Source organism: Corvus hawaiiensis, chromosome Z, assembly GCF_020740725.1.
Source record: "Corvus hawaiiensis isolate bCorHaw1 chromosome Z, bCorHaw1.pri.cur, whole genome shotgun sequence".
Classification (NCBI taxonomy): Eukaryota; Metazoa; Chordata; class Aves; order Passeriformes; family Corvidae; genus Corvus; species Corvus hawaiiensis.
In genome coordinates, this window is record NC_063255.1 from 65,135,747 (window position 1) to 65,162,640 (window position 26,894).

Consider the following 26,894-nt stretch of genomic DNA (forward strand, 5'->3'; position numbering starts at 1 on the left):
ACTACGGACAACTATAAAACTCCGATCTCACACTGAAGAAACAATTCTGTCAAAGTTATCGTTTTGAGTGAGCTGACTGTAATGTCTTATTTTGTGTGAAATATCATCCTGATACTACCTGCCAGAGAAAACAGATAAATATTTAGGAACGCTTAGTACTTGAACAAAGTCTGAAAGAATATTTGAACGCAATCTGCAATTTTTTTCAGAAAGCTTCAGAATTGCTTTAAAAAGAAATTATGTAGGTACAAATTCAGAACAGGATTTAATCTGTTACTATCATGGTTTTAATGTATTTTTCTAATATTTCTATTTCACTCATGTGGTTTCAAGATAAAACCCATAGCAAAATTTTCATTTCCTTCATGCTACTGTCATGTTTATAAAGAAACAGTATATACATCTAGAGGAGTAAAGCAAAACATACTTCTATTTTAATGGCAATCAGTTAAAGTCAGTATTGGATTTATATCACAAACCCTTGCAGCAAAGAGCCTTGCCATTTGAAGCAAGCTTCATCTCACTTAATTTCGGGATCTCTCATTCTGAAACCGGGGACTTAAGTCATTACTCCAAATACATACTGGCATGAATTTGTGAGGGCCTTTTCCTTTAAAAGGGAGTATTTATGATAACTCAGATTATATCAGAGAAGTAATTTCATGTTTACTACAGGAGAGGAGAGCTTGCATGGATCAGTGATCTTTGGTGCAAAGTAAATTTACTTTTAGGTTCAGAAGTAGTTATAAAAATTCAGAAGGCAGTATATCTGTGATACAATTAAGATGAAATTAACTACCATCTTGGATTTTTTCCCCCCTTTCATTCATTGTTTTATTTAAATGTTGATTCAAATATATATCCTCAATGTGGCAACACTGAGGTTAGTTCTGGAAGATGAAGAAATGTGGGCATCTGTTTATAAGTAAAGATACAAGTTTGTAACTATGTTGATATCATTCCCAGAGAGACACAGAACTGAAAGATAGGGAAAAGTAGGTTCCAGTTACCTCTTCGCTCCCCAAGACTAACATTACCAAAAGTTAAAGCAGTAATAAAGTTCTCAGACACAGACACAGACACACACGCCCCGGTAACAGCTGTGAATAGTGGCATGTGTTGCTCGTCCTAAAACTCGGCTCTCGAAAGCAAGTCCACGCTCTGCTGCGGAAACACAGAAACCTTTTTCTCCTATTCGAGCAAGGGTTTTGTGAAGGAAGACCCTCTCTCCTGGGAAAATGTCCTCCGGGGAGTGCCCGCGAGCCGGGCAGAGCCGGGTCAGCCCGGCGGGGGATGCTCGGCGCGGCCCGGCGGGGGTCAGGGCCGGGGGCGGGCGGGCGGGCAGGTGGCGGCGGGCGGGGCGAGCGCGGCACCGCCCCCGGGCCCTATTGGCGGGGGAGGTGGGGGCCGCGCCGCGCCGCCCCCCGCACACAAGTGCGAGCGCCCGGCGGCGGAGGAGCTGTGGGGCTGCGGCGGAGGAGCTGTGGGGCTGCGGCGGGGCCATGCAGAGCTGCGGGCGCTGGTGGGGGCGGCTGGCGGCCCGCGGGGCGCCGCACCTGCGGGTGGCGGCGGCGCAGCGGCGCTGGGGCGGGGGGGAGGCGGCGCGGTGCATCGAGCAGCTCCTGCCGCGGCACGATGACTTCTCCCACCGGCACATCGGGCCGCGGGAGCAGGAGAAGCGGGAGATGCTGCGGACCGTCGGGGTGCAGGTAGGCGCCGTGCGGGGCGGGGGCGGCGCGGCCGGACCCTCCCGGCGCGGGCTGTGCCGGCCCGCGGGAGCTAACCACGGCGTGCCGGCGCTTCTTGCAGAGCGTCGAGGAGCTGATGGACAAAACCATCCCGGCCAGCATCCGCCTCCGGAGGCCGCTGAGGATGGATGACCACGTCTGTAAGTGAGCGCATGGCCCCTTCCGGCCGCCAGCGCCTGTGGGGGGTGGGGGAGACTTGGGGTGCGCACCCCCTGCCCCTGATGTCCCCGTTGACACGTGTAGCGATCTGATCTTACCACTCAAGTATTAAGTGCAGGGTAAGACTTAGATAAGCATAGCAGCACCATCACCGACACTTCATTCTTCTCCGACCAACTCGGTAGAGTAGTTTGGCTGCTGTGTTTATTGCTCTCCTCTTGGAAATCGGTAGGAAAATATGTGTAGCAGGCAGGGGCTGCTCGAAAACCCGGTTTGGAGCTCAAGTGCTCCATTGACTTCACTTCGTCCCGAGAGCCTGATAGGGAGGGAAAAGTATGGCTAAAAATTGTCCCCTTAGTGTGGACCGTAGCTTCAAATGGTCTTTTGTTGGTTCTTAAGAATCTGCAAGATTTCTTTGTTATTCCTCCCCCCGTTCCTTCCCCCACACTCCCCCAAAATAACCTGCATATTTTAATAACCTGAAAAACCTGTGTCTCCGTATTATGGATACGCAGATTTTTATGGCCAGATTTTTAAATCTGTCTGATTGAGGGTTAAGCTGCAGGAATACAAAACATCTTAGTCAGCTATCATGGCATTACAGGAATTCAGCAAATTGCTGTAGAAAACCTGACGTGATTTCATGAGGTTTTAGATATTAATGTTTTTAAGAGTTTGCAAGCGCAGTACAAAAGTTCTTCCAGCATAACTGCATTTTTGAGCGATATCTGTGAACATCATGCTGGAAGTCCTGTAAGTGAAAGAAACACTTTAAAATCCCCAATGCTAAACAATTACACTAAAACTAACAAAGCTCAATGGCCATTCAGATGTGGGAGCCAGTTACGTCAGTATTAAATTCATTTTTGTGTCAAGATCCTTTGCCTGGTTTGAGAAAACCTGATTCCTCTTGCTGGCATTTTCTCATTGCTCATCTGTGTGCTGTAATTTGAGTGTAAACTTCAGGCCTGCAGCTCCGGTGAGGTTCCTGGCCAGTTCAATCTGGTTACTCTGAGATGACATCACGCGTGAGAGGCAGCACCACAATGAACAGCCGGGAAAACTAGACCCTGAAAAGATAGATTCTAGCCATGAGGGATACAACAGGGACTGATAGTATCTACTTCTAAAATGTTTTATTAGTACAGTGGTATTACAGTTTTTGGTAACTTTCTATCTTATTAAAATGGGAAGAGGCTGAGTAGAGAAACGGAATTTAACAACCTTCTTCTGTCTATATAACTGCTGAAAGTATTGTTTGGCATAATTTCCTATGGTTAATGTGTTTTAATCAAGGTACTCCCTTACTGACAAGTGATTTTCACTGACCTCAAAGAAAATAACTTTCTAGGATATTATATTTTTAGGTCAGTAGAAGGGGTTAAATGCACTTAGTCACTAAAAATTATGTCTTAGGAGCCTTCCTATTTTTTTTAACTACTATCTTTTTATTAATTAATAAGATACTCTTATGAAATTTTACTTCACCGAAACACACATTAAAATGATCCAGGACAGTGGGCATTAAAATACATATATGTTATTGAAAACTAAACTGGTGATGTCAACCTAAGTCACAATCTTGATGCAGTGCTCAAATGCTGATTTTCATAGTAATTTTGAGTGGATGTCTCCTACATAGCAGTACATTAATTGATGTCCTGTTGTAGGCAAGTTCTCACTGTACAACAGGACCTCATTAGCTAACAGTGTGTTTCGTTCATTGGCATTTTGCTCCACTTGCTATGCTGTTCTTGTTCCCTTAGAGTAAACTTTGAAAGAATGTGACTGTGATGCAGTGTCTCACATTGCGCAGCATGCAACAGTGAGTTTTCAAAAGAGACGCTTGCATGAGGTACAGAAAACCTTTTTCTGTACACTACTGTGTTTTTCTTCTGCAGCCAGTGTGCTGAACTATATTTTGTAATTTAGTGTGTAGTTGTTTGTCACTAGTTTTCCCCTGCATTGGTAGCAGAAAAATCCACAGCTTTTAAAAGAAAAGTTAAAAGCCTCAGCTTAAAATTGTGCAATGTCGCATTGAACATCCTGTGCCCAGGACACTGTAATCTGAGTGATGCTTCCTCTTTAATGTACCGTTAGAGAGAACACTTCCAGTCACCAGGGTGGTATTTCTTTTGTGAGTATGGGGCGTTATTTCTCTATCATATACCTTTTACTAAAGGGAAATAGCAAAATTGGGAAGTGTTGTGAAAACTATTCTATTTTAATTTAAACATTTGTTTTTATTTAAATGAATGCTCCCACTGTCCCTCTAACTCACACATGGAATGAGAGAACAGGACAAGGCAATGCAAAACATGTCATTCAATGAACTTCAGCATTTATAGAATTTATAATACAGCAATTTCCACTTGTCTTTATAACTCAAAAATGTAATCATAATGACTCCACAGATTGGAGTGCAGCTGAACAAATGAGCTGTGGTGGAGCTACTCCTTTGTAGTAACAAACAGCTGAGCTTATGTTGAAGCCTCATTCAAGTCAGTCTTTACAGATAGAACTAGACATGCAGTTCAAGAAAACCACACACTCACCATAAAAAGCATGTGTGGATATCATAGGCCTCTGCAATTATGTTTGGGTGTTTTGGAAAACTGTCATAGCTGTAGACCTCATCTCAGGTGTGTACATTTGATGTATATGTGTATCTTCAAGTTTTGACTGGGTGTTTGTCACTAGGAAAAATTGCATTATGGATCATTCCATTGATAATCTAACAAATTATCTAAAAGAACGGAAATGAATCAAATGTGTGTATGCAATAGCAGTAAAAAAAAAAAGTCTCCTGTGGATGCAGCTTGTGTTAAAGAGATGGTTTATATGGCATTGCATATTCCATTGATGACAAATAAAACCTCTGATTACAGCAGAAGTACACTCTTTTTGTACCTTTGTTGTCTTTCCTAGACATTTTAGCACAGTCCTACTCTTCCGTGGAAGAATCAAGTTTCATTACTTCCCTGAATGACATTACATATATATGGAGAGAAAGTCTTTAATGTTACTTAACCGGACATTTCCTGAGGGTAGGAAGGCTCTGCAGAGGGATCTGGACAGGCTGGATCATGGGCCAAGGCCAGTGGTGTGAGGTTCTACAAGGCCCAGTGCCGGGTCCTGCCCTTGGGTCACAACAACCCCAGGCAGTGCCACAGGCTGGGGCAGAGTGGCTGCAAAGCTGCCCACAGGAAAAGGACCTGGGGGTGCTGGTGCCAGCAGCTGAACATGAGCCAGGGTGTGCCCAGGTGGCCAAGAAGGCCAATGGCATCCTGGCCTGTACCAGCAACAGTGTGGCCAGCAGGACCAGGGCAGGGATTGTCCCCCTGTACTCAGCACTGGTGAGGCCACACTCGAATCGTGTGTTGTTTTGGTCCCCTCACTCCAAGAAAGACACTGAGGTGCTGGAGGGTGTCCAGAGAAAGGCTACAAAGCTGATGAAGGGTCTGGAACACCAGTCCTATGAGGAGCAGCTGATGGAGTTGAGGTTGTTTAAGCTGGAGAAAAGGAGACTCAGGGGAACCTTATCACTCTCTACAGCTGCCTGAAAGGAAGGTGTAGCCAGGTGGGGGTTGGCCTCTTCTCCCAGGCAACAAGTGACAGGACAAGAAGAAATGGCCTCATGCTGTGCCAGGGGAGGTTCAGCTTGGACATCAGTAAGAATTTCTTCACTGAAAGGGGGGTCAGGCATTGGAATGGACTGTGCAGGGAGAAACACCATTCCTGAAGGTGTTTGAGAAACAGCTGGACATGACACTTAGTGCCATGGTTTACTTGACAACTAAAGGTGGTAATCAGTCAGAGATTGGAGTTGATGATCTTGGAGGTCTTTTTCAATCTAAATGATTCTGTGATCTGGTTTTTTTAAGTCTGAATGAAGTAGCCATTCTGGTAAATGCTAAGTTTTGCTGGTACAAGTGCATCTATACTCTAAATGCTTTTTCAATAATTATTAGTGTTATTTGTATTGGCAGATTTTTTTCTTGTATTGCTATGGTCAGTGATGGAGGAGAGAAGGTATGTAGCTAAGAGGTTTCTGAAATTAAATCCTTTCTTTGGTATGAAACATGACAGAACTAGCTATTTCCATTTTCTGACCAAAAAAAAAAAAAAAAAAGCCATTTAAAAAGTGTCTCTTGACATGAGCCTGCTGACTGTGTTGTAAAATCACCTGAACATGCCACTGAACGCCAGTAGGGGTGAAACAGCAAAATGTCTGATTTCAGCTAACAGTAGTTTTCAGTCCTGTACCTCAACTGATTCTGGAAAAGGGTTTGTTTTTTTTTTACAGTCAGATTTTTCTTTAGATACAGTTAAGGAAAAATGTCATTTTGGCATGTGACTTCTGTTCAGTCAATATTTACAACAAGGTTAGACATCTGTTTGATACTTAATTGGGATAAGCTGTTATTACAGAGCTTTTTTCCCAGGGTTACAGTAAGTAAACTTGAACAATCAGCTTTTCTTTAGGTATTGAAGGTGCTTTAGAACATATGTAGTGATTGACCCGTTTGAAGTAAAATAACATACTATCTTATATAAGAGTAATCCTCTTTATTTTATCCCTACAAACCTGCTGTCTGTGTCAGTCGTAGTTATCCTTGCAGTGCTGCCATGGTATGTCTGTCTTTCTATGTAATGGGTAGGTCTTGTGCATATGTTTGTATTTCTGCTTTTTAGTTCAGGATTTGAATTTTTTAAAAGTTTGAATTAAAAACTTTTATGAACTCCACCACAATTTTCCCCCAAACATTCCCACGTACATTCTCAAATTTTAGAATTTATACACATTAGTTCCTAAAATCAAGAATGCGATTGGGTCTCCAGTCTAAATATTATAGAAGCAATACTGTTCAGAAGCAGTTACATTGTAATAAAGACTATTTGTGTCTCCAAATTTAACAGCTCTTTATGCAGTGAATCTTCTTTAATTGGATTTTATATTTAAAATGCCAGTTACAAATTAATTCTGGATGAGTTTATAATCACCTCCTGATGTCAGTCATATTTTTAGAGGTGATTTAGTAATTTCAGATTCTCTGCTGCTGGAGTCCACGCAGCATGATTCAGATGCCTGTGGCAGGGGTAATAGTTACCCTCCAGAGTGTTGCCACGTGTAGTGCACAATCTGCATTACCACTCATGGCACTTTGCTCCTCATGCACCTTCAGGCTGCTGCTCTTTTTTCCACAGGCAGCAGCCCTTGTGGGTAGAACAGGGAAAGGCATCTTGTCACTCAGCCTGCCCATGCTTTTGGCTCCTGGCAGCATCCTCAGGTTGCGTGTGGTGCCCAGGCTGGCTGGGTGAGCACAGGTAGCCTGAGTGAAGGAGGGGGAGGGGGCAGGGCAACAGATGCTCTTGGCTTTCTGCCTGTATCTTGAAGTTATGGACACAGCACCTGGAACATGCACATTCCTTGTGCTGTCCTACAGCATTATTACTATGTGTCTAACAGTGCTTCAGAACTAGTTTGCTTCAATATAATCTGGTTTTTGGGGGTTTTTTTAAGAGATCGCATGAATTATTAAAGTAAGAGAAGTAAATTAATCCCCCTTTTGTCAGCTGTTCTAAGGATCTTGCTTCCTTGATCTCAGAGGCTAGATTTTCTTTTTAAGATCTGATATAAAGTAAATAAAAATACATCAGACAAATAGTAACCTTCTTTTTATATTGCATGGTTCAAGGTGTGTAACTTGAACTTCTCCTTTTGTATTTTCTCCCCTCTCTTTCTCTAGCAGGTATCTCACAAGTTCAAGGGAACCCTACTGTGCTAACCACAAAAACACTAGCAAAAATAAGTGTATCATTTTATGATCTGAATTTGGTCCCTCTTACTATTTTTGTGATATATTCTGCCTTTGCTACTTGTGGATGTAGCAATCTGGAAGTGTCCTTGCATAACTGCTCAGACCCTCAGTAAGTTTTCTCCAGTTATAAGGTAGGAGTACAGCAAAAGCAGTGGACCTTATTCTGAGTACTGTCATTGATCATAATTTCTAATTAGTTGATAAGGGGAATAAAGATCAACTGCAGTGATTAGCTGGCAATTTTTTTTCTTTGCTGAACAAGGTTCTTAAAGAATTTTTATTGTACACCCAATAAAATGAGTTCATGATAAAGGCATTTCAATCACTTTGTCGTAGAACACTGGAAACAAACAGCTGAATGTGAGGGTGGCCAGAGTCCAACCATTACTTAAATATAGTAAATTTTTCTTTCTATTTCCCCATTTTGCATATTGCTTCTTAATCTCATTGCTGGGAGAGCAAAAAAAAAAAAAAAATTAGTAACACAACCAAGAAATATCTGAAGCTGTGATTTTTGAACTATGTAATTAAAATTTTTAGAACTCCTGTATGTTTTAATTTTAAAGGAATGAATAATTATTTAGAATAATACATTTCTGCTACATATGCTCCAAGTCATATACTTTATACAGCAGAAAAAGTCTGTTATTTTCTGAGTTTGGTGACAGTCTTGTGGACAAAAATGGAAACTTAGCAACTTTTTTATGAATTTGAAAATTGATTTTTAAGCATATGTAATATCACTCTTGTGGTTCACATTCATCTGCCTTTGTATTAGCATTAGTTATTTACAAAATGATCAATAAAGAGGTAGACCCCTTTCATAAATAACATTATGGGAATACACTGTTGAAACCTAGGCTTGATGGAGTGGGAAATAAGGCTATTGACAGAGACACAGAGTCCTGTTCAGGCATTGCTGTTAAGAGCCTGGCTGCATCTCCTTTGTCCCCTCCTGTTGTTGCTGGGGGTACTGGTAAGAATGGTATGTTTCACTGCCTTGCTGTCTGGTCTTTGGACTGCAGCATCTGTGTTAATTTCTCTCACCGTTACCTACATCAGTCTTATTTGAATTCAGAACCCCATCAGTGTAAACCAAACACTGAATTAATGGAATCTACACGGATTTATGTTTGGTCATAGGTAAGCCAGCCTAATAGATAAATCAGGAGCTATTGACTTCCCTTTTTCAGGGGCGCAGTTACTTATGAGCTATCTTCCTAAAGACATACTGTGATGAAGTACTTCAAGGCAGTAGAAGGCAAAGGATCTTTATCCCAGGTGTCTTTAAAGAGGCATGTCAAATGTGGGAGATGCACATTTGAGTTGTACTGCTGCCATTGCCCTCATAGTGACCAAAGGGTAAGGTCAGTAAGGTGAAGCTGGAGTGGAAGGAGTATGCCCCTCCAGCATTTTGCCATCCTGGTTAAAATTAGCTGTGTAACTGTCTTCACAGGTACCTCATTAAAATGTGGTCATTTAAAATATATTCAGTCTTAGAACCTATCAGTGTAGGTATTCTAGATGGGAGTATGGTTCTGCTCTTAAGCATAATCACTTTCTAAGCTGCTTGCAGTCTCACTAGGCTTTTGGCTTTGTGCCTTCGATTGGTTTGGAAGCAGGTTTATTTCAGAGATCCCCAGCACAAGCTAAGTGCCTGCATGTAGTTGTTGTTAGCTACTTTTGCTGAGAAATAACTCTAGAAGAAAAGCTCAGCGGGGCGAACAAAGGAAATGTTATCTGTCATGTTGTACAGTATTTGAGGCATGTGTTTACTGCAGAAAGTGCACTCGGTGCATTTTTGTGTGTGACATTGAGCTAGCGAGCAAGTTAAATGATAGCCAACTTCTGCCTTCAACTGCAGCTTGGAATTAAGCAAGGAAATTCATTACCATTTCCAAGAAATCACTGATGTTTGATTATGCAAGAGTACAAGCCTCTGTCTGAAATTGCAACCAAATTGTGTTTCATCAAACTTTTGGTTTGCAAGTGGTAGAGGAAGGTCTCTACAATGTTAAAGCTCACTTAAACAAGCAAGTGCATCTGCCTTATTAGAAACTCTGTGGGAAGAGTACTGGGGAGTGGAGTTTTTCACTACACTTTTTTGCCCTGGACATTGCTGTGTTCAAGCCTAGTAAGCATATAACAAGTCTCCAGAAAAAAAAAAAAAAATTGCAGTTTCCTAAAACTAAGAAATCAGTCTTCATATGTTAGATCTAATGGTAACCCTGAGTAAAGGCAGAGAAGAAAGGAACTTTGAAATGAGAACTGAACATCAGTAAAAAAAAAAAACCAAACGAACTCTGTGAAAGGTGTAATGTGACTGTGTAAGAAATTAATTGAAATCCTGGAGATTTTTGAAAAAAATTAATCTTTGTGCATGGAATGCAACAGTAGCAACTTGAGTAAAAGGAAAAAAACAAACTTTGAAATCAGAGCTGAAGTTCTAATATCCTTGTTTGTGATTGCGCTAGAAATTAATTCAAAACCTAGATAATTATTTGCCACCACATTCCAGAGAATTAACTGTTCTGACTTGATCTCTCTTGCTGGAGTAACTTACAGAGAGAAAATAGATTTTGAGATATCCAGGACCCAAGCTATTCTACTTCTGTGATTTGTAGCCTTATATTACAAAGTGTGGTCTTCAAGTTGCAGCACAGAGTGAACCTAACTTAGTATAACTGTCCTGTTACAGCAAACTCTAAAGTCAGATTTGGAGGAAGAATTAAAAAACATCTGGTTCCCTCACCTTAGGAGGATTGGTGTCCAGTTCTACCCAGGTCTGTTAGGTTGGGCAGACCTATCTCTGCACAATCTTAAGACAGTGTACTGACCATCTTGCTGCATCCTCAACTAATAATGTCTTTTTTAAATACTACCCTCAGGCAGATGTTTGTAGCATTATTTGTTGACTGCTAGGAATGGGTTGACTCAGTGTGATTTTTGCACAGCTTTCAGGACACTGAGAAGTATGTAGAAGCAAAACAAACAGTAAACTATGGTTGGGGGAGAGAGGGAGTGCAAACGCTTTCATTGTGTATGCTTCAAAATAATTCTTTTGTAATCTCTTCAAACTAGATTGGCAGACTTATTTAAAAGTTAATCACATTTGGAATTTCTTCATCTAGAAATACTCTTATTAACACCTTTTTTTTTTTTAATAAACTCGTGAAGCATGCTAAAATTGAATTAAAAGAACTGTTCTGTTTTATCAGCAGTTTAGGGAAAATGTGAGAAAATACAGTTCTATAATACTAAGAAATTACTCCTGGGTGCTTGCTGTAAAAACAGTTTGTGAAAACATGACTCTGTTAGAAACACTAAATGACAGCTGTGGATGGCAATGGCTTCAACCAGTGTAGATTCTGCAAGATTCAGCTAATACAAAGTGCCTCCTGAGGTATGTTTTAATGGCATGTGCAAGATGGGTTGAATGTACATTGTGTTACCACAAGAAGGGTACCTTCTGCCTACAGCTGGTTCTTTCACTATTCTTTCCACATGCTTTGGAACCCTTTTATTATTCAGGTGTTGCATTTTCCAGAATTCTGGCAGAATTTAAACTTTCTCAGAATATTTTACCACTTTATCTTTGCTATTTTTGGCTTGCACTTTATTCTGCTACTGTTTATACTTGCACCACCAATGTTTGGGGGTTTTTTTACACTGGGATAGAAGACATTTCAGTTAAAAACTGTTATTGTTACATGTAGCTGTAGCATTCTGACAAAATTTCTTTCCAATTAGGTGAAAATGAAATCCTTGAAACTCTGTACAGTATTGCAAGCAAGAACAAGGTATGGCGGTCCTATATAGGCATGGGTTATTACAACTGCTCAGTGCCTCAGCCCATCGCACGCAACTTGCTGGAGAATGCAGGATGGTAATGTACCACATTTTATTGTTAAATGTATATGTATAAGTACGCATTTGAAGTTTGTCCCACAAACCTTTTTTTTTTTTTTTTTTTTTTACTAAGGCTTTAATATATTTGGTAATGATGTGTACCCTACTGTGTAGGGACTGTGTTCATGCTTAAGCTAGAAATTTACTTTCTGTAAAATGTGCCACTGATTCTGTGACTTCTATTTACAGCTCCTATGTATTATGAACTAATACAAGATTACATGTTTGCTTTAAGGAAGTATACAGACTTACCTCCTAAATGAAAGTAATTCTTTCCTAACTTCTGCCTAAATTAAAAACAGTTCCCTCCTCCACTGGTGTATGCTATTTGGGTGGAGGTAGTTAAATACTGTGCAATACAATGATCATGATTTTCTGATGAGGAAGTAAGAAATTTTGAAAATTCTAAAGGCTATTCTCTTAGTATCTCTTTCCTCTTTTCTTTTTTTTAAAACCAGAGACCTTAAAGAGTTTGAATGTTTATCCATAAAGTGAGTTCCTGTCTTGTCTGATGAAATAATTCTCTGGTGAAGAGCAGTGATATTAAACTATCATAATAAGATAATACATTTATGAAAAGGCTGAGAATATTGTACTTGGTTCTGATGATCCAGCTGACTTCAGTTTCTAAAGAACTGTAACTCAGAAATGTTGCAACAGGAAAAGCTAAATTTCATGTTGAGTCTCAGTTTCCAACAGACTGAATGTCACTGGTACCTGGCATTTTCTCATTTAGTTTACAAGTTCCCCTATCACTAGTAAGATCCTCCTTTTATACTGTATTAAAATGGCAACTGTCATCTTTATTATTGGGTAATTTTTATTTGGTAAAATAGGTATTTAAAAATTTTATATAATAAAAAAGCCCAAAGATCAAAAAAACCCACAATCAACCAAAGGATCATATTACTCAGTGCAAAAAGTCATTGTTACTTATATGTTACGTATTTTTTATACTTTGGGTTGCCATAAATGGGCCTACGTATCTGTAGACCACTAAGTCTTATTTATTTTTAGATTTGTTGGCTCTGTTTGCATCACTGGTGGAAAAGTTGCATTGTTTGGAGTCAAAGAAGAGATGAAGTATACCTATGCAAAGTTTTATTTGGCCTTATCCTCATTCACTTTTTGCAACATATGCAATCTAAATATTCAGTACAGTACCAGGAAACAAATGATCAGTTGATAGAGGCAAAAATAAGAACAGTTAGAAAGTAAGTGGAACAAAATGAACTGCAGCTTATCACTATATAACTTTTCAATCCTGAAAAGTTATGTAGAGTTAATGAAACAACTGAGAGTTCATCCAGAAATCTCATCTTGCACTGTCCAGTGAAGTCAAACTAGATGGCTAAAAGCTAAACTATTAGGTGGCTAAAGTGAAGGCTAAAATGTTTGTTGGAGGGAAAGTATGTGTGTGTGTGCATGTGTGCTAAAACAACTACACAAGCTTTATGGAAGCTGTTTAAGACTTCTCCTTACATCTGCTGAGTGTGTAACACTTCCCATGCTGACACACTTCACATTGCAGCTCCAAGGGACATGCTGCAAGCTCAGGCTTATTGCTTCAGATCTTTTCTGTCTCCCTTACACAACTTGTTTCTCTTTGCTTGGCATTTGTTAGAGCAACTAAAAGTCTTCAAAGTTCAACTTATTTGATTCCTTTGCCCTCAGACATTAAATATGTAAGAATACACACCTGTACCAAGGAAGCCTACAGTCTTCACATCTCTAGTGTAAATTATTAAACTTGTTAGGTAGTGACACTCAAAATACAATGAAAGCATTACATTCTGAAAATAGCTACATACTCTGCAATAATTACTTTTAGAGAGTCTGTTTTTAAATGAGTTTAAAAAGTTAGTTACCATGTAGTATAGATTCAGGCAGAATACGGAATACAGACTAAAGCCAGATATTTTATTTGGAGAAACTGTGGAGAAGTAGAATAAATTAAAATATATAGATGCTTAGAAAATGCCAAAAAACCCTTTTGAAAGAAGTGTTTAACTAAGTGTTCTTAAGTTATATATAATAGGTGTCTTTACTTGTAGAACTTTTAAGCTTCATACAGTGTAGCTTAAAGTACTGCTTGTAGCAGTACTGGAATTCAAGATTTCTTGGTTGATTTTTTTCCTGTCCTTCTGAAATTGATTTGGTTTAGTTCAACTGTGTTCACCACTCAAAACTATAACATCAAAATCAAAGGCCTTCATTAATTCTGTTTTGTAATATAGTGGACTTTCCCAATTATGTGCATAGGATTTCTCTAATGCATTTCAATTAACCTCAATGTTTTAATTCTTGTTAGTCTAATTCTAGTTCCTTCCTCAAGTTAAAATACAAAAAACAGCCCTTAAATTAAAGAAAATGAGAAAGCACGATTGTAAACTGTAGGTACAGAGGAGTTTCTTCTACTAATCAAGAAAAGTCATTACTTGTGCAAAGGCATTTGGAATAATTCTTTTTATTGGTGAGAACTGAGAGGGCAGGGGGACCATACAGAAAACAAATCTTAATTCTCCCAGACTGAAAGTTTATCTGGCAAACCAAACACTGGGTTTAGCTGCTATGGAGAAAAACACCCCTACTATTGGGATTAGCAAGGTTGCATGCAGCCTGGGACATGGTCTCACTTGTGAACTATGCAGTCATATGATGATAATTAGTTTAGTTCTAGAATTGGCCAAAAATGAAAAAAAACCTACAGGTTTTGGGAAAATCATCAATATTTATGTACTCGATACATACCTATTGCTTTCTGTTACTGTGCTGAATAGTGTATATGAGTAATTTGAGCAGATGTATAACTTACTTAGCCAGTACATACATTAGCATTATATATTACACTTTGAGTTCACATATTAAGTATGTCCTTCTTCTTGCTCTTGCATTACCTTCAGGACTTTTTTCCTAGTTTGTCTCTCACATTACTATTTTGTTGCTCCTCTCACCTTGCTTGATACCAGGTTCTCCAGCTTGTTTTTTAAAAATCTTTGGCTTTTACCTTCTATTGACTTTTTGAGCTCCCAAATACTTTAGTCTTTCTGGAAAGCTTATACCTTCACTTCATTTCTCAAAATTCTAAGGCTTACTACTGCCCTTTCAGGGAAGAAAACTGCTGTTTTCTTCTATCACTAGAAAACAGAGGCCACAAGTGTTCCCACTTACCACTTGTTTCTGGCTGCTACTCTAAATTCAATCTGGTGTAAAGTATGTCCTGAACTACTGTGGAATCCAGTGGCCAAATTTCCAGCAGTGAGAGGAGAGTCTGACTTCTATTTTTGCCTTTCATCCCTGGACCCATGCTGCTTTGTTTTCGGGACTGTTATAATAGAGAGTTTCCCTTATATTCTTGTGTTTTTGAAGGAGTTCCTTATCTTGCCACTACTGTTTTGTTCGCCAAATGACAACAGATAAGACTTATATCAATCTGACTTCCCTCAACTGGAAACTGTCATTTCACAAGAAGTTACATATTTCTGAGCTTGATTCTGTGAAATGCCAAGTGCCTTTCCTCCTAGAAGGGTGGAGACAACTTTACAAGTAAAGGGCTTCAGAAACAGTGTTGAAAAATCATGGCAACACCTAGATATGATTGAACAAAATATACTCAACAAAAATATTCAACTTCTTTAAATATTGTGACTTGATTTAATTCTTCCACACTCAGCATCTACTTACTCTGTCTCTTCTCCATAACGGCCTCACACTTCGGCTTTAAAAGTAACTTCTCTTTTCAAAATGGAGAAACAGAATTCTTGTCCTGTAAAAAGCCAAGTCAACACCAGAAGATAAAAATTAAGGCATTTAAAAATAACCGTTTTCTAACAAATTTCCATATTAATGAATTACACTTTACTATTTCTTTTTTCTCTGATATAGTTCAGTTATATATTGTCATAATTTTGTTACACATTTCTTTTCCTAGACCTAAACTCAGAACTTTTTTTTACAGGGTTACCCAGTATACCCCTTACCAGCCTGAGGTGTCCCAGGGCAGGCTGGAGAGCCTCCTAAATTACCAGACTATGGTGTGTGATATCACAGGAATGGATGTGGCTAACGCGTCTTTGCTGGATGAAGGGACAGCTGCTGCAGAAGCCATGCAGTTATGTCACAGGTACTGTGTTTAAATCTGTGGTTAAATCACAGCAGAAAGTAATTTTGGAATTTGAAGGCATCTATCCACGTGTAGGCAATGAGTTGAAGTTGAGTGTGGCCTTCTTGGTGTGAGCAGATCACTGAACAGCTAGAGTCTGTGTTGCCATGCCCCCAGAGAAGTTCCTAGTGTTGATGTAAATGTTTAACTCAGACATATAAGGCCTTCAGAAACCTAAGGACCTAAAGAGAGGGCTGGAGAAATTCTAGAGGAAGGAGGACTTACCCTTGTTGGAGGGGGGTCAGGCTACAGAGCACTTAAGCAAACTGGACTTACTTAGGTCCTGATGTGCTGCTGGTGTGGCTGCTGAGGGAGCCTCCTGATATCAATCCGAGGCTGCCCTTGATTGTCTCTGAACAACCACAGTGATTGGGAGAGGTGCCTCAGCAAGGGAGCAAAGCAAATGACACTCCTGTCTCTAGGAAGAGCAGGAATGAAGATGCAGGGAACTACCAGCCAGTCAGCCTCACCTCAGTGCCTCAGCAATGATGGAACAACTGCTAGCCCTGGAAGCCATTTCCAGACATATGAAGGACAAGAGGGGATAAGGAGTCATGAGCATGAATTAACACAGGGGCAGGTCATGTTTGACCAGCCTGATGACTTTCTACAGTTGTGTGGCTGCCTTGGGAGGGGAGAGCAGTGGGTCTCCCTTAAATCTCCACAGAGAAACCAAAAATTACAGGCTAGATGAGGTGGGAGTGAGATAGATGGAAACTGTCTGAATGTTGGCCCATGGGGTGCTGGTCAGTGACATGAACTCTAGGTGGAGGACAGTTGTTATACCCCAGGGGCAACACTGGGTCCAGTTGAGGATCTGCATCATGGGGCAGACTGTATCCTCAGCAAACTTGCTGATGATCCAAAACTTGGAGGATCAGCTGATAGACCAGTGGGTCACAGAGACTTCCAGAGGGACTAGGACAGGCTGGAGAAAATGGGCTGACAGGAACTCTATGAAGGTCAACAAGGGGAAGTGTGAAGTCCTGTACCTGGGGAGAAGGAAGCCCAGGCATATGGGGTACATGATGGGGTCTGGCAGGCTGGAAAGCAGCTTTGCTGGAAAGGCCTTTTTGGGGTTTGGGTGTCACCAGATTGAACACAATCAGGCAGCATGTACTTACTTGTGGCCAATAGGCTGACAATCTCCTGGGCTGCACTGGGAGGAGTGTTGCCGGGAGGCCAGGGAGGGATCCCTCTCTCTCACCCTGGTGAGTCCCCATCCCACAGTGCTGTGCCCACCTCTGGGCTCCCCAGTACAACAGAGACATGGACATACTGGAAAGAGTCTAGCTGCCATGCCTAGGGCACCAGCCCAGCTACTGGCACCAGCACAGATATGAGGGCCTATATTGGTTGATGTGCTGCTCCAATTGCTGGCACTGAAGTCCACTCACTCCAGTCACTTCAGCTGCTGCACTATGGAAATGTGGATCCTTCATGGTCTGACTCCAGTGGCACTCAGCCAGCCATACACACACAACACAGAATACAGAGTCTCCTTACCCATGAAAAGAATCAGAAAGTCATTTAACAAGAAGAGTGGACAGACTTCACTAGTTAGGTGCAAGTGCTTCAGCAACCAACTATTTATATGTGACTGTCCCAGTTTATCTCCTTACTCCTCTATTTCGTTATGCTTGTTGCTTGCAGAATCACTTAGCTGTATTATTTTTCCCCTAAACATCTCATAATAAGAGATGTTTGCAATCCTCAAATGCTCTTCTCATGCATGACATGATGTCTACTTGCCAAGTGGGGAATAGCACCCAGTGTGCCTGTTTGGGTTAATTGATTAACTACAGTTCCCACCTGCCAGGTGGTCTCTTTGCTCCTCTGCACTTGTGGAGATGGGTCTCTCTTGGGCTGATTTTTTTCCCTGGGGAGCAGCAGGAACAGAGTGTTACTTGGGCTCCTCCACCAGCCATTGCCTCTCTGCAGGGGATGCAGAGGACCTTTTATCACATACTCTAACAGACTGTGGCCCGAGTCTCTTGTGTCCATGAAAGTTGAAGATGTGCATTATCTTTTTCCATTAGTGATTAAAAGAAGCTTTAAAAAATGGTGGCGTACATCTTTCTAAGTTGCTAAAAGTGAAACTCTTACTGGTGTATCCAAATGTGCTTTCATGGATGTCTGTTGTAGGGCCATGTGAAAGGGATCTGCAAATCAAATTAAATACATGAGATGATTGAAGGTCACTGCAGAAATGTGTATCAGGAAGGTGATTACACAGCAGAGAGTGTGTAATCATAGTTTTGTGTGTGTAAAAATAGTTTTCTAAGTATTCACTAGTTCAAAGTCTCAGTATGATGTAAAATTCTGCTTACCAGAGAAAGCTAGGGAATGGTCTTACCAGAATCATAGAATGGTTTGGGTTGGAAGGGACCCTAAAGATCAGCTAGTTCTATCCCCACTGCTGTGTGCATGGACCCATCTTCTTCATCTCCCTTTACCTACTTAGATGGCTCATATTTTTTTTATCCAGGGCAACACTGAAAAATCTGTATTAAAGACCACAGTTGTATTCCTTTAAAAAAGTATGTGTGTGTGGACCCATTCCCATGGCTTTTGAAATTACCGACCTGCCTGTTCTCTCTCATAATCTGTTTAAATGTATGAGTCTCATTTGAGTGTCTGAAATGATCTTTCTTAATGTAAATGTGAAAGAAATGTCATTTAATCTTACACTTAATCTGGTTATAATGTATATATAATATATATATAATATCTTCAACTGCCTTTTTACATAGGAAAACTCACTTCTAGAAAATAAGCTAATTTTATTTCCAAGGGAAACCATATATTATTGATATGTAAGCCTTCTTTTTCTTTTTTTTGACAGACACAACAAAAGGAGAAAATTCTATGTAGATGCCCGATGCCACCCTCAAACTATAGCAGTGGTCCAAACTAGAGCAAAGTAATGTTTTCCTCCATTTTTAACCATATATTTTCCCTTACGCTGAATCATTTTCCATCTGTGCCTTTTTGCCATATACCTAACATTTCTGGCCTGTGCTTTCTTTGCAAACTAAAAGCAGAAATCTGTTATCATTTGGCATCACTTCAAGTTCAAATACAACTGCAAAGAAATTAAAGCTGTTTAAAAAGAGACTAAACATATGATAAAAAGAAAATATTTAATTTTTCCTTAAATTGTTGCACAAATATATACATTTGACTGTTGAATTCAGTCTTGTCTTTTTTCTTCTTTTACTAACAAGCGTCTTAAGCATTCTCTGTTTGCTTTGCTCTGTATTTCTGATGGTGATATTGAATGCAATTTTTCTTCAGTACTATATACAATGATGTGAAACTTTCTCAACATTTAGTGCTGAAAAGCATGTTCAACTCTCTGTATATTGAAGAAGAGAGTCATATATGAGTCCATGAAAACATCTTATTAAGTGTCACCCCAAGGTTGGAAGTGGTTTGACTATTTTGCCTTCTGTGTATTTTTGTTTCCAGTTACACAGGTGTTATTACTGAGCTCAAATTACCCCATGAGATGGATTTCAGTGGAAATGATGTCAGTGGAGTTTTATTTCAGTATCCAGACACTGAAGGGAAGATCGAAGACTTCTCTGAACTTGTTGAAAGAGCTCACCAGAATGGGGTAAAGTAAATTTTATTGGTCATACAGATACTAATCTGATGCATCAAACAGCCAATGAGTAATCATCTCACCTACATGCAATTGATAACCATAACAACCATTGAACTTCAGCTCTGTGCAAGTCATGTGTAACTGTTTGAAATTAAATTTAAAAACCTAGCTCCCACATAAACACCATTCCTTCAGAAGAGAGCCTGACTGCTTTGTGCATTTCTGTTCTCAGACTCTCGCCTGCTGTGCTACTGACCTTCTGGCGCTCTGTATTCTGAAGCCTCCTGGGGAGTTTGGGGCAGACGTTGTCCTGGGTAACTCCCAGAGGTTTGGCGTCCCGCTGTGCTATGGGGGACCCCACGCAGCTTTCTTTGCTGTCAAGGAAAATCTAGTGAGAATGATGCCGGGCAGAATGGTGGGTGTCACAAGGTAAGGGGTCCCTCTGCCATTAAGTGAAGATTGAAATCATAGTCTTGGAATCCTTAAGGTTGGAAAGGACCTTCAAGGTCATAAAGTCCAGGTGTCAACCTACCACAATGTTCACCACTAAACTGTGTCCTCTAGTGCCACACCCACACATCTTTTGAACACTTCCATGGTTGGTGATGCCATCACTTCCCTGGAAAGCCTGTTCCAGTGCTTTAGAACCCTTTCTTTGAAAAACTTTTACCTAATATCCAATCAGAAGTTTCCCCTCAGAGATCTTAGTAATACATAAAAAACCACAAAAGAACACACTATGACTATCTTGTGCAGCCTTTGAGAACAATAGCTGACCATGGTGTTGTACTGAGCACCCTTTTTTCTTGAAAACTCTGAGAATAAAAGTTGCCTTCAGTTTTGAGGAAGCAAGCTCCAAGAATTCCATTTGTGTGGAACTGTCTATAGTGCTTGTGGCAATGTGGGATGAAGAGATAACCAAAAGCAGAGTGGATTCATTGTGATGGCAGGAGGCTTTGCAAGCTAACTTACTCCACTTACTCTGTACTGTTAGACCTTTATCAGTGAATCTTAAAAAACATCAAATGGCAAGAAGTAGAAAATTCAGTGAACCTCCAAAATAATCTAGAAGGAACTTAATCAAGTTCAAATTTTAGTCATGCTTAAACAAAGCAGAGAAATAGTGTACAAAATCTTGCCTCTAATAGTTGCTGTTGGTGATGTACTGTGTATTTTGACAAGATGTCTAACTAGTAATAATTGAAATGCAAATCATTGTCACTAGAAAGACTGTGTATCTTTGGCACAGAAGTTATCCAGAAGTACTTCAGTAACCAAAATAACTAAAACATTCACAGTTATCAATAAGTTTAGGAATATTTAATTTATATTATTACTCAGTTAAAGTAATTGCAATAATCTGTGTCATTTTAAGGCAAATACCAAATTCTCCTGTAGTATGCTTAGAAATTTCGCTGTGTGGTCTGCTGACCAGCCATGATATAAACAGAAATCTAGAAGTGCTTTAGTCTTGCTCTGTTTGGTATTGCAACTGTCCCAACTTCTGCTTTGTTCTCTCCAGCACCCTTCTGTCTCTGAGGATAACTAGTTTCAGGTTAGCATGCATAAAGCCCTATGTCACAAATAACTATAATTTTAAAGTAACAGAAGCAACATTTTCACTTGTGACTTAGAGATGCAAGTGGAAAGGAAGTGTACCGGCTTGCTTTGCAAACACGAGAGCAGCATATCAGGAGGGATAAAGCAACCAGCAACATCTGCACAGCACAGGTAACTTATGCTTTATTTTCAGCGCTAGAAAGGAACAAGTTGAACAGTGAGTTAGCTTTACTTTTGAGAGATTTTAGTAGAAAAATGGAGGACATAGATATATTCTGGTCTTTGTTCATTTGTTTTGAGCCCTTTGAATAATGGTCTGCTTGAAAAGAGAGTATTACTATGTGTTTCCTTACTGTAGTCCTCAATTCTTGCAGTGTCATGAATCTGTCTGTCTTGTAGCATGAACACCACTGAGTAGTGCTGTGTTTGTTATAAATGAGACAGAACTCTTAATAAAATAGAAGGGAATTCCAATAGCCTGAAATTCCCCCACTCAAGGCAGAAGAAATAAATTTTTAAATTCTTAAACTAATTATTCAAATTGTCACAACTTATGTTTTTGTCAATGTGCTTTGATGCAAGAATGTTACATCACCAAGGAGATATCTTTACAGGAAAATTCCACGATTAAGTAAATAAGTATCCAGAATAGTTATCTTCACCATACCTCCACAGATCTCCAGACAGACAGGGTCATAACTTTTTTTGCTCCTATCATTGCCTTCCTCCTGCTCTTAATGTTGTGCCAGATTTTGAGGAGAGATTATTATTATTGTTCTTGACACAAGTTTAATTACTTAGTATTCAGGAGATACTCTGTAGGTTTTTTGTACTGATCCTAAACAATGGGTTCCTGTGAGACTAACTTGACTTGAAAGTCTTCAAATGCCTTTGTTGCAATAGTTGAATTTAAGTATGTGTTAATTGCTAAAACAGTTACATTTCAAAGGGGATTGAATTAATAATCGGTGCTTACAGTTTCATGAAAGTATTTTGCCTTTCCCTCCTTTTATTTTGTAGGCAACACATAATCAGCTATAACATCAGCTCAGGATACATGGTTGTCTCTGGGTGCTAAAGAAACATTTCACTAAACTTACATGAAATAGTTTCTGCTAACAATAACAATGTCCTAAACTGTGTTTGGATCCTAGGCTCTTCTGGCTAATATGTCAGCAATGTTTGGTATATACCATGGATCTGATGGACTAAGGCATATTGCAAAACGAGTACACAACGCTACTCTAATCTTGGCTGAAGGTGCGTGCTTAACATTTACAGAAACTGTTCCAAGATCCTTACCCCTTAAATAATACATCTTAAATAAACTTACAGGGTGGGGGCAGGGGTGTCCATCTGATGTGTGTTCTCTCGACTTGGGAGAGACATTTTAATATAAAATATACAGCTGATGTTTTTTGTGTAGTTCTGATAATGACATTAAAGAATTAGACGTCTGTGATAAGAACTTGGAGGCATTACCTCTGTTTCCTTGGGAAACTAACAGAAGTCTACAGAGCTAGTCTCCAGATGGTAGTGTTGAACTGCTGTTTGCCAGCTTCTACTTCTTTTGATGGACCATCCTAGTTTACACACAGAAATCTGCACAGAGTATTAATAACATAGCAAAGGAAGGTAATAAATTATATTAAAGCAATAGAAACATTTCAGTTAAACTGGGTGGAGTATCATACCTGCTACAAACATTGAAATCACAAAGGTTAACAGCTAAAGAATAGCACAGAATCTAGCAGAAGTTAATGATTGCATCTGGAGTACGTGGTCTGGTAGTTTTTTTTTCATTGATACAACTATCACTGCTGTCAGAGCTATCCAAAACTGGAATGCTTGGAACTAAGGGATTATTGTAAGAAACATCCATACTTTATTTGCCAGTTTAGCCAGAAGACCTCTTGCTACTACAAAAAACCCTATGACTCCAAACTTTGTTATGGCAAGCTCTGTGACAGTTAATATCCGTTAATATCTTTCTTATTATTTTGTCCTTACTGCATTCATATACCAATTCTGCTACTGTATATATGACGCATTTGATGTATCAGACTGACTTTCCCTAGACTCAGTCTGCATTATTAATTAGGTTTGAATATGATTTAGTTGCATTTCATACACAGTGACATTTCACTAAAAAGCTGGTGATTTTGCTGCTCTTTACACAAGGGGCATATTTTGCTTTTTTATGTAAAAGCATTTACTTATGAGATAGATGGTATTGTTCTGCAGCTACTGCCTGAGCAAACAATATAGTGTGCATATAATAGAATTAACTTACTGTTTTTTATAGGTCTCAGGCGAGCTGGTCATAAACTACATCATGATCTGTTCTTTGATACCTTGACGATCACGTGTGGATGCCCAGTCAAAGAGGTTTTGGACAGGGCAGCTCTTAGAAAGATAAATTTTCGGATTTATAGTGATGGCAGAGTAAGCAACTTTCTAACCCTTTGATAAATTCAGAAATTTTGTAGTATGGCATTTTCTTCATTAAATTTCTAATCATTACATGTGCTAAACGGAACAAAATGATTTAAGATCTTGTAATTTGCTCAGATATATTAGTCAATTGTAAAGATAATATAAAGAATGAACTTGTTAAGTGAGGCACTGAACTTCCAGAAATAATAATTGTATTTTCATTTTATGCCTTTTAACAGGAATATGTAATTTTCTCCTGTTAAATATGGCACTGAAGGGGAGAGATTCAAAAATTTAATGATGAAATACAAGGTGACATCCAGAATTCAGGTCTTATGACAGTGTTTGAAGACAGACTGAAATCTAAACCACATTTTGGTAGGCATGAAGGAGTCTTCACGAAGTGTAGTTATGTTCTGTAAATTGGAATGGGGGGAAGGGGTGTCACAGGAAAATGGGCAATTTTCCCATTAAGTAGGAAACACTTAGAAACATTAGGAAGGCGATCATGAGTCTCAGTTTCTGAGCCATCTGGCTTGGATAGTTTGGGAGGGTAAAGGGAGGAATTGGAAAGTGTTACATAAAGAAAATAAATTTATATATCATAAATGCCTATAAATATGTATGTTTACATATTGTTGGGTAGATAGATTTCCCCCCCCACCCTCCCCCCACCTTGTGTTTCTGGAAAGTTTTTCTTGACCAAAACAAATGTACTATGTCTTTAAAGTTAACAGCTTTGAGTAATTGGTAGTGCTTTTATCCACAGCTTGGAGTATCACTTGATGAAACTGTAAATGAGAAAGATCTAGATGACATATTATGGATTTTTGGTTGCGAGTCTTCTTCTGTAAGTACATAATAGGTCATGTGGGTTACATTATCTGAATGTTTCCAGAGTTTAATGAAAACCAAAACTGGTCTTGTGTAGTGGGTGTCTATATGATGACCATTTGTTAAATATTAAGAATTTCATATCTTCTCTTAAATAAAGAGGTAGTGTTAAATAAAGGATTTATGTAATGCCATTTTCCGGTTGCAACACTTAGTTCTTTCGGTCAGCTTGGACACCTTGCATTTAGGCTATTTCTTCTTTCGTGATGGTTAGGACATGGGGTCAGTGATTTCTTTCCCACCGGAATTTTTGTTGCATGTCACTCACATTTAGCAGCAATACCTACAAGATGAGGACTACTGAGATATCTGTACCCAGTTTTAATATAATACTGTTGTCATGCTAGATATATGCAGATACATATGCTAGTAAAATTGGGGGGGTTTTACCTTGAAAGCTGACTAAAAAAAGCTTGACTCTCTATTTCTTTGTGTCAAAGGAGCTAATTGCTGAGGGTATGGGCGAGGAAACCAAAGGCATCCTTAGCACCCCATTTAAGAGAACTTCCAAATTCTTGACACACCAGGTTTTCAACAGGTTTGTGAAACTGCTGTATGTTTGCTATTTTTATGGAATCTGAAATATCTCCCTTCAATACTAGCAGTGGAGTCTGTTGAGGACAGTTTTGTACCTGGATTCATACAGTGATTTGTTACTGTGAAATAAAATGTTGAGTAGCATTTTTAGTTATCTTTCTCATTTTAAATGAGCAGAGCAATACTCATGACTGTTAATCTGCTGTATTGTACAACCTATTATTTGAGGACATGGTATCCTTATATTCTGTATTTTCTGATAGTGCTACTGAGATAATAATAAGCATTTTTAATCCATGTTGCTATTAGCAAGCTTAGAGTGCCTGTTTGGAAAGAACTACTTAGTATATATTAATAACTGTCATCAGTCTTCCTTTTTGTGTTCTTTTCCTATGTTAGCAGCTGGTGTAGCTGATCTGCTTGCCTTACCACTGTGTTTTGTGTTCTCCAGCTATCACTCTGAGACAAATATAGTGCGGTACATGAAAAGATTGGAAAACAAAGATATTTCTCTTGTTCACAGCATGATTCCCTTGGTAGGTATTTACCAAAAAGACAAAAAATTATATACTTACATAGGTGTTTGTGTATTTCAATAAATACTAAAGTGTGTTTGTATTTTTAGGGGTCCTGCACAATGAAGCTCAATAGTTCAGCTGAACTCACGGTAAGTTGCAATAATACTGTCTCACTTGATACCCACATGAATAAACTATCTAGCCAGCATCACTGTAGAGAAATAAAGGCTGCTCTTGGTCTAGTACTCCAGCTGAGTGAGGAGGCAGTTTCAGGGGAAGCTGAAGTCACCCTCTCCCTTTTCCTCTAAGGAAAAGTTCTGAAAAGCACAAGTAGGACTGCAACAACAGTAGGAGAGTGTGTGGTCTTGAAGACTCCATTTTGAAAAAAATAATGAAAATAATTTTTGGAATTAGGTATCACAGTCCTGTTCCCTCAAGCAGTGTCGCATTACCTAACTTCTGTCTGCTTTACAAATCTTAAAATCAAATCCTCAGAAATATGGAAAGAGTCAGGTGGGACTGACAATTCATGCTTCTTTTTCAGTTTGCAACTTCTTAGGATAATCCTCTTTTCCCCAGCTGAAGAGTCCCCAGATATCTTCATTTTCCTCCTGTTGTTTCTTGCCCATTTACACAGCGTGTTTTTATCAAAAATCCTTGGTTGGTTCCACAGCTATCTGTCTGTCAGTGTTTGAGACATATACATTAGCCTCTTATCTTCTAGGCTTCTGTACCATCCCATAGCTCAAACATCAGCATTTACTTGGTGATCTGTTGAGAAGGGAAAAAAGAGCAAGAGGGAAAGGGGCAAATGCATTCTGTAAGCTACTTCTAAGCTTTGGGGGTAATCTCTTTATAATGCCGCAAAATCTTTGTATGGTAATCTGATCACCAAAATAAAAAGCTAAAACATTAACATTAAATCAGTTAACATTAGGCCTTGTTGAATCTCACACAACTGGCTTTGGCCCCATCAATCCAGCATGTCCAGATCCCTCTGGGCCTGCCAGGAGCCTCCCAAGCCTCCAGCAGATCAACGTACTTGGTGTTTGATACTTAACTGACCACAAGGCAACTTCTTTCCTTCACAGTGTTTAACAACAAAACAGAGTTGTCTGTAGAGTATTTTGTTACAGCACTCTTTGTTTGTTTTGTTTTTATAGCCTATTTCATGGAGAGAATTTGCCAACATCCACCCTTTTGTTCCCCTGGATCAAGCTCAAGGATATCAGCAGCTTTTCAAGGATTTAGAGAAGGACCTATGTGAGATTACTGGCTATGACAAAATCTCCTTCCAACCAAATAGGTAGTACCTTTTTTTCTGAGTATTTGCACCTTGACACATGATTCCAAAAACTTATCTCCAAAAAAGTGCAAACTGAAAATGGAAGAATTTACTAAAATCAAATTTGTCTTGAATGCAAGATTATGAAATTACTAAGTAGGTTTTTTTTTAAAGACTATGGTATGCTATTTTGTCTCATCTCTTCTAAAAGTTTTATGATTTGGTCATTTAATTCCTTTAATATTTCCCCCTCT

General features: G+C 39.4%; 1 protein-coding gene across 1 annotated transcript in view; it reads left to right on the forward strand.

Moving 5' to 3' along the window:
• Positions 1-1,487: 1,487 nt before the first annotated feature.
• Positions 1,488-26,894, forward strand: part of GLDC (glycine decarboxylase) — a 37,982-nt gene continuing 12,575 nt past the window's right edge. The window contains exons 1-15 of the mRNA XM_048292306.1: positions 1,488-1,709; positions 1,810-1,888; positions 11,480-11,615; positions 15,597-15,761; positions 18,646-18,723; positions 19,272-19,419; positions 19,643-19,839; positions 21,045-21,141; positions 22,125-22,230; positions 23,276-23,415; positions 24,176-24,256; positions 24,741-24,838; positions 25,289-25,373; positions 25,463-25,504; positions 26,519-26,661. Of these exons, the coding sequence (XP_048148263.1) occupies positions 1,503-1,709; positions 1,810-1,888; positions 11,480-11,615; positions 15,597-15,761; positions 18,646-18,723; positions 19,272-19,419; positions 19,643-19,839; positions 21,045-21,141; positions 22,125-22,230; positions 23,276-23,415; positions 24,176-24,256; positions 24,741-24,838; positions 25,289-25,373; positions 25,463-25,504; positions 26,519-26,661 (1,802 nt within the window). The 5' untranslated portion in view covers positions 1,488-1,502. The remainder of the gene's footprint in view (positions 1,710-1,809; positions 1,889-11,479; positions 11,616-15,596; positions 15,762-18,645; positions 18,724-19,271; positions 19,420-19,642; positions 19,840-21,044; positions 21,142-22,124; positions 22,231-23,275; positions 23,416-24,175; positions 24,257-24,740; positions 24,839-25,288; positions 25,374-25,462; positions 25,505-26,518; positions 26,662-26,894) is intronic.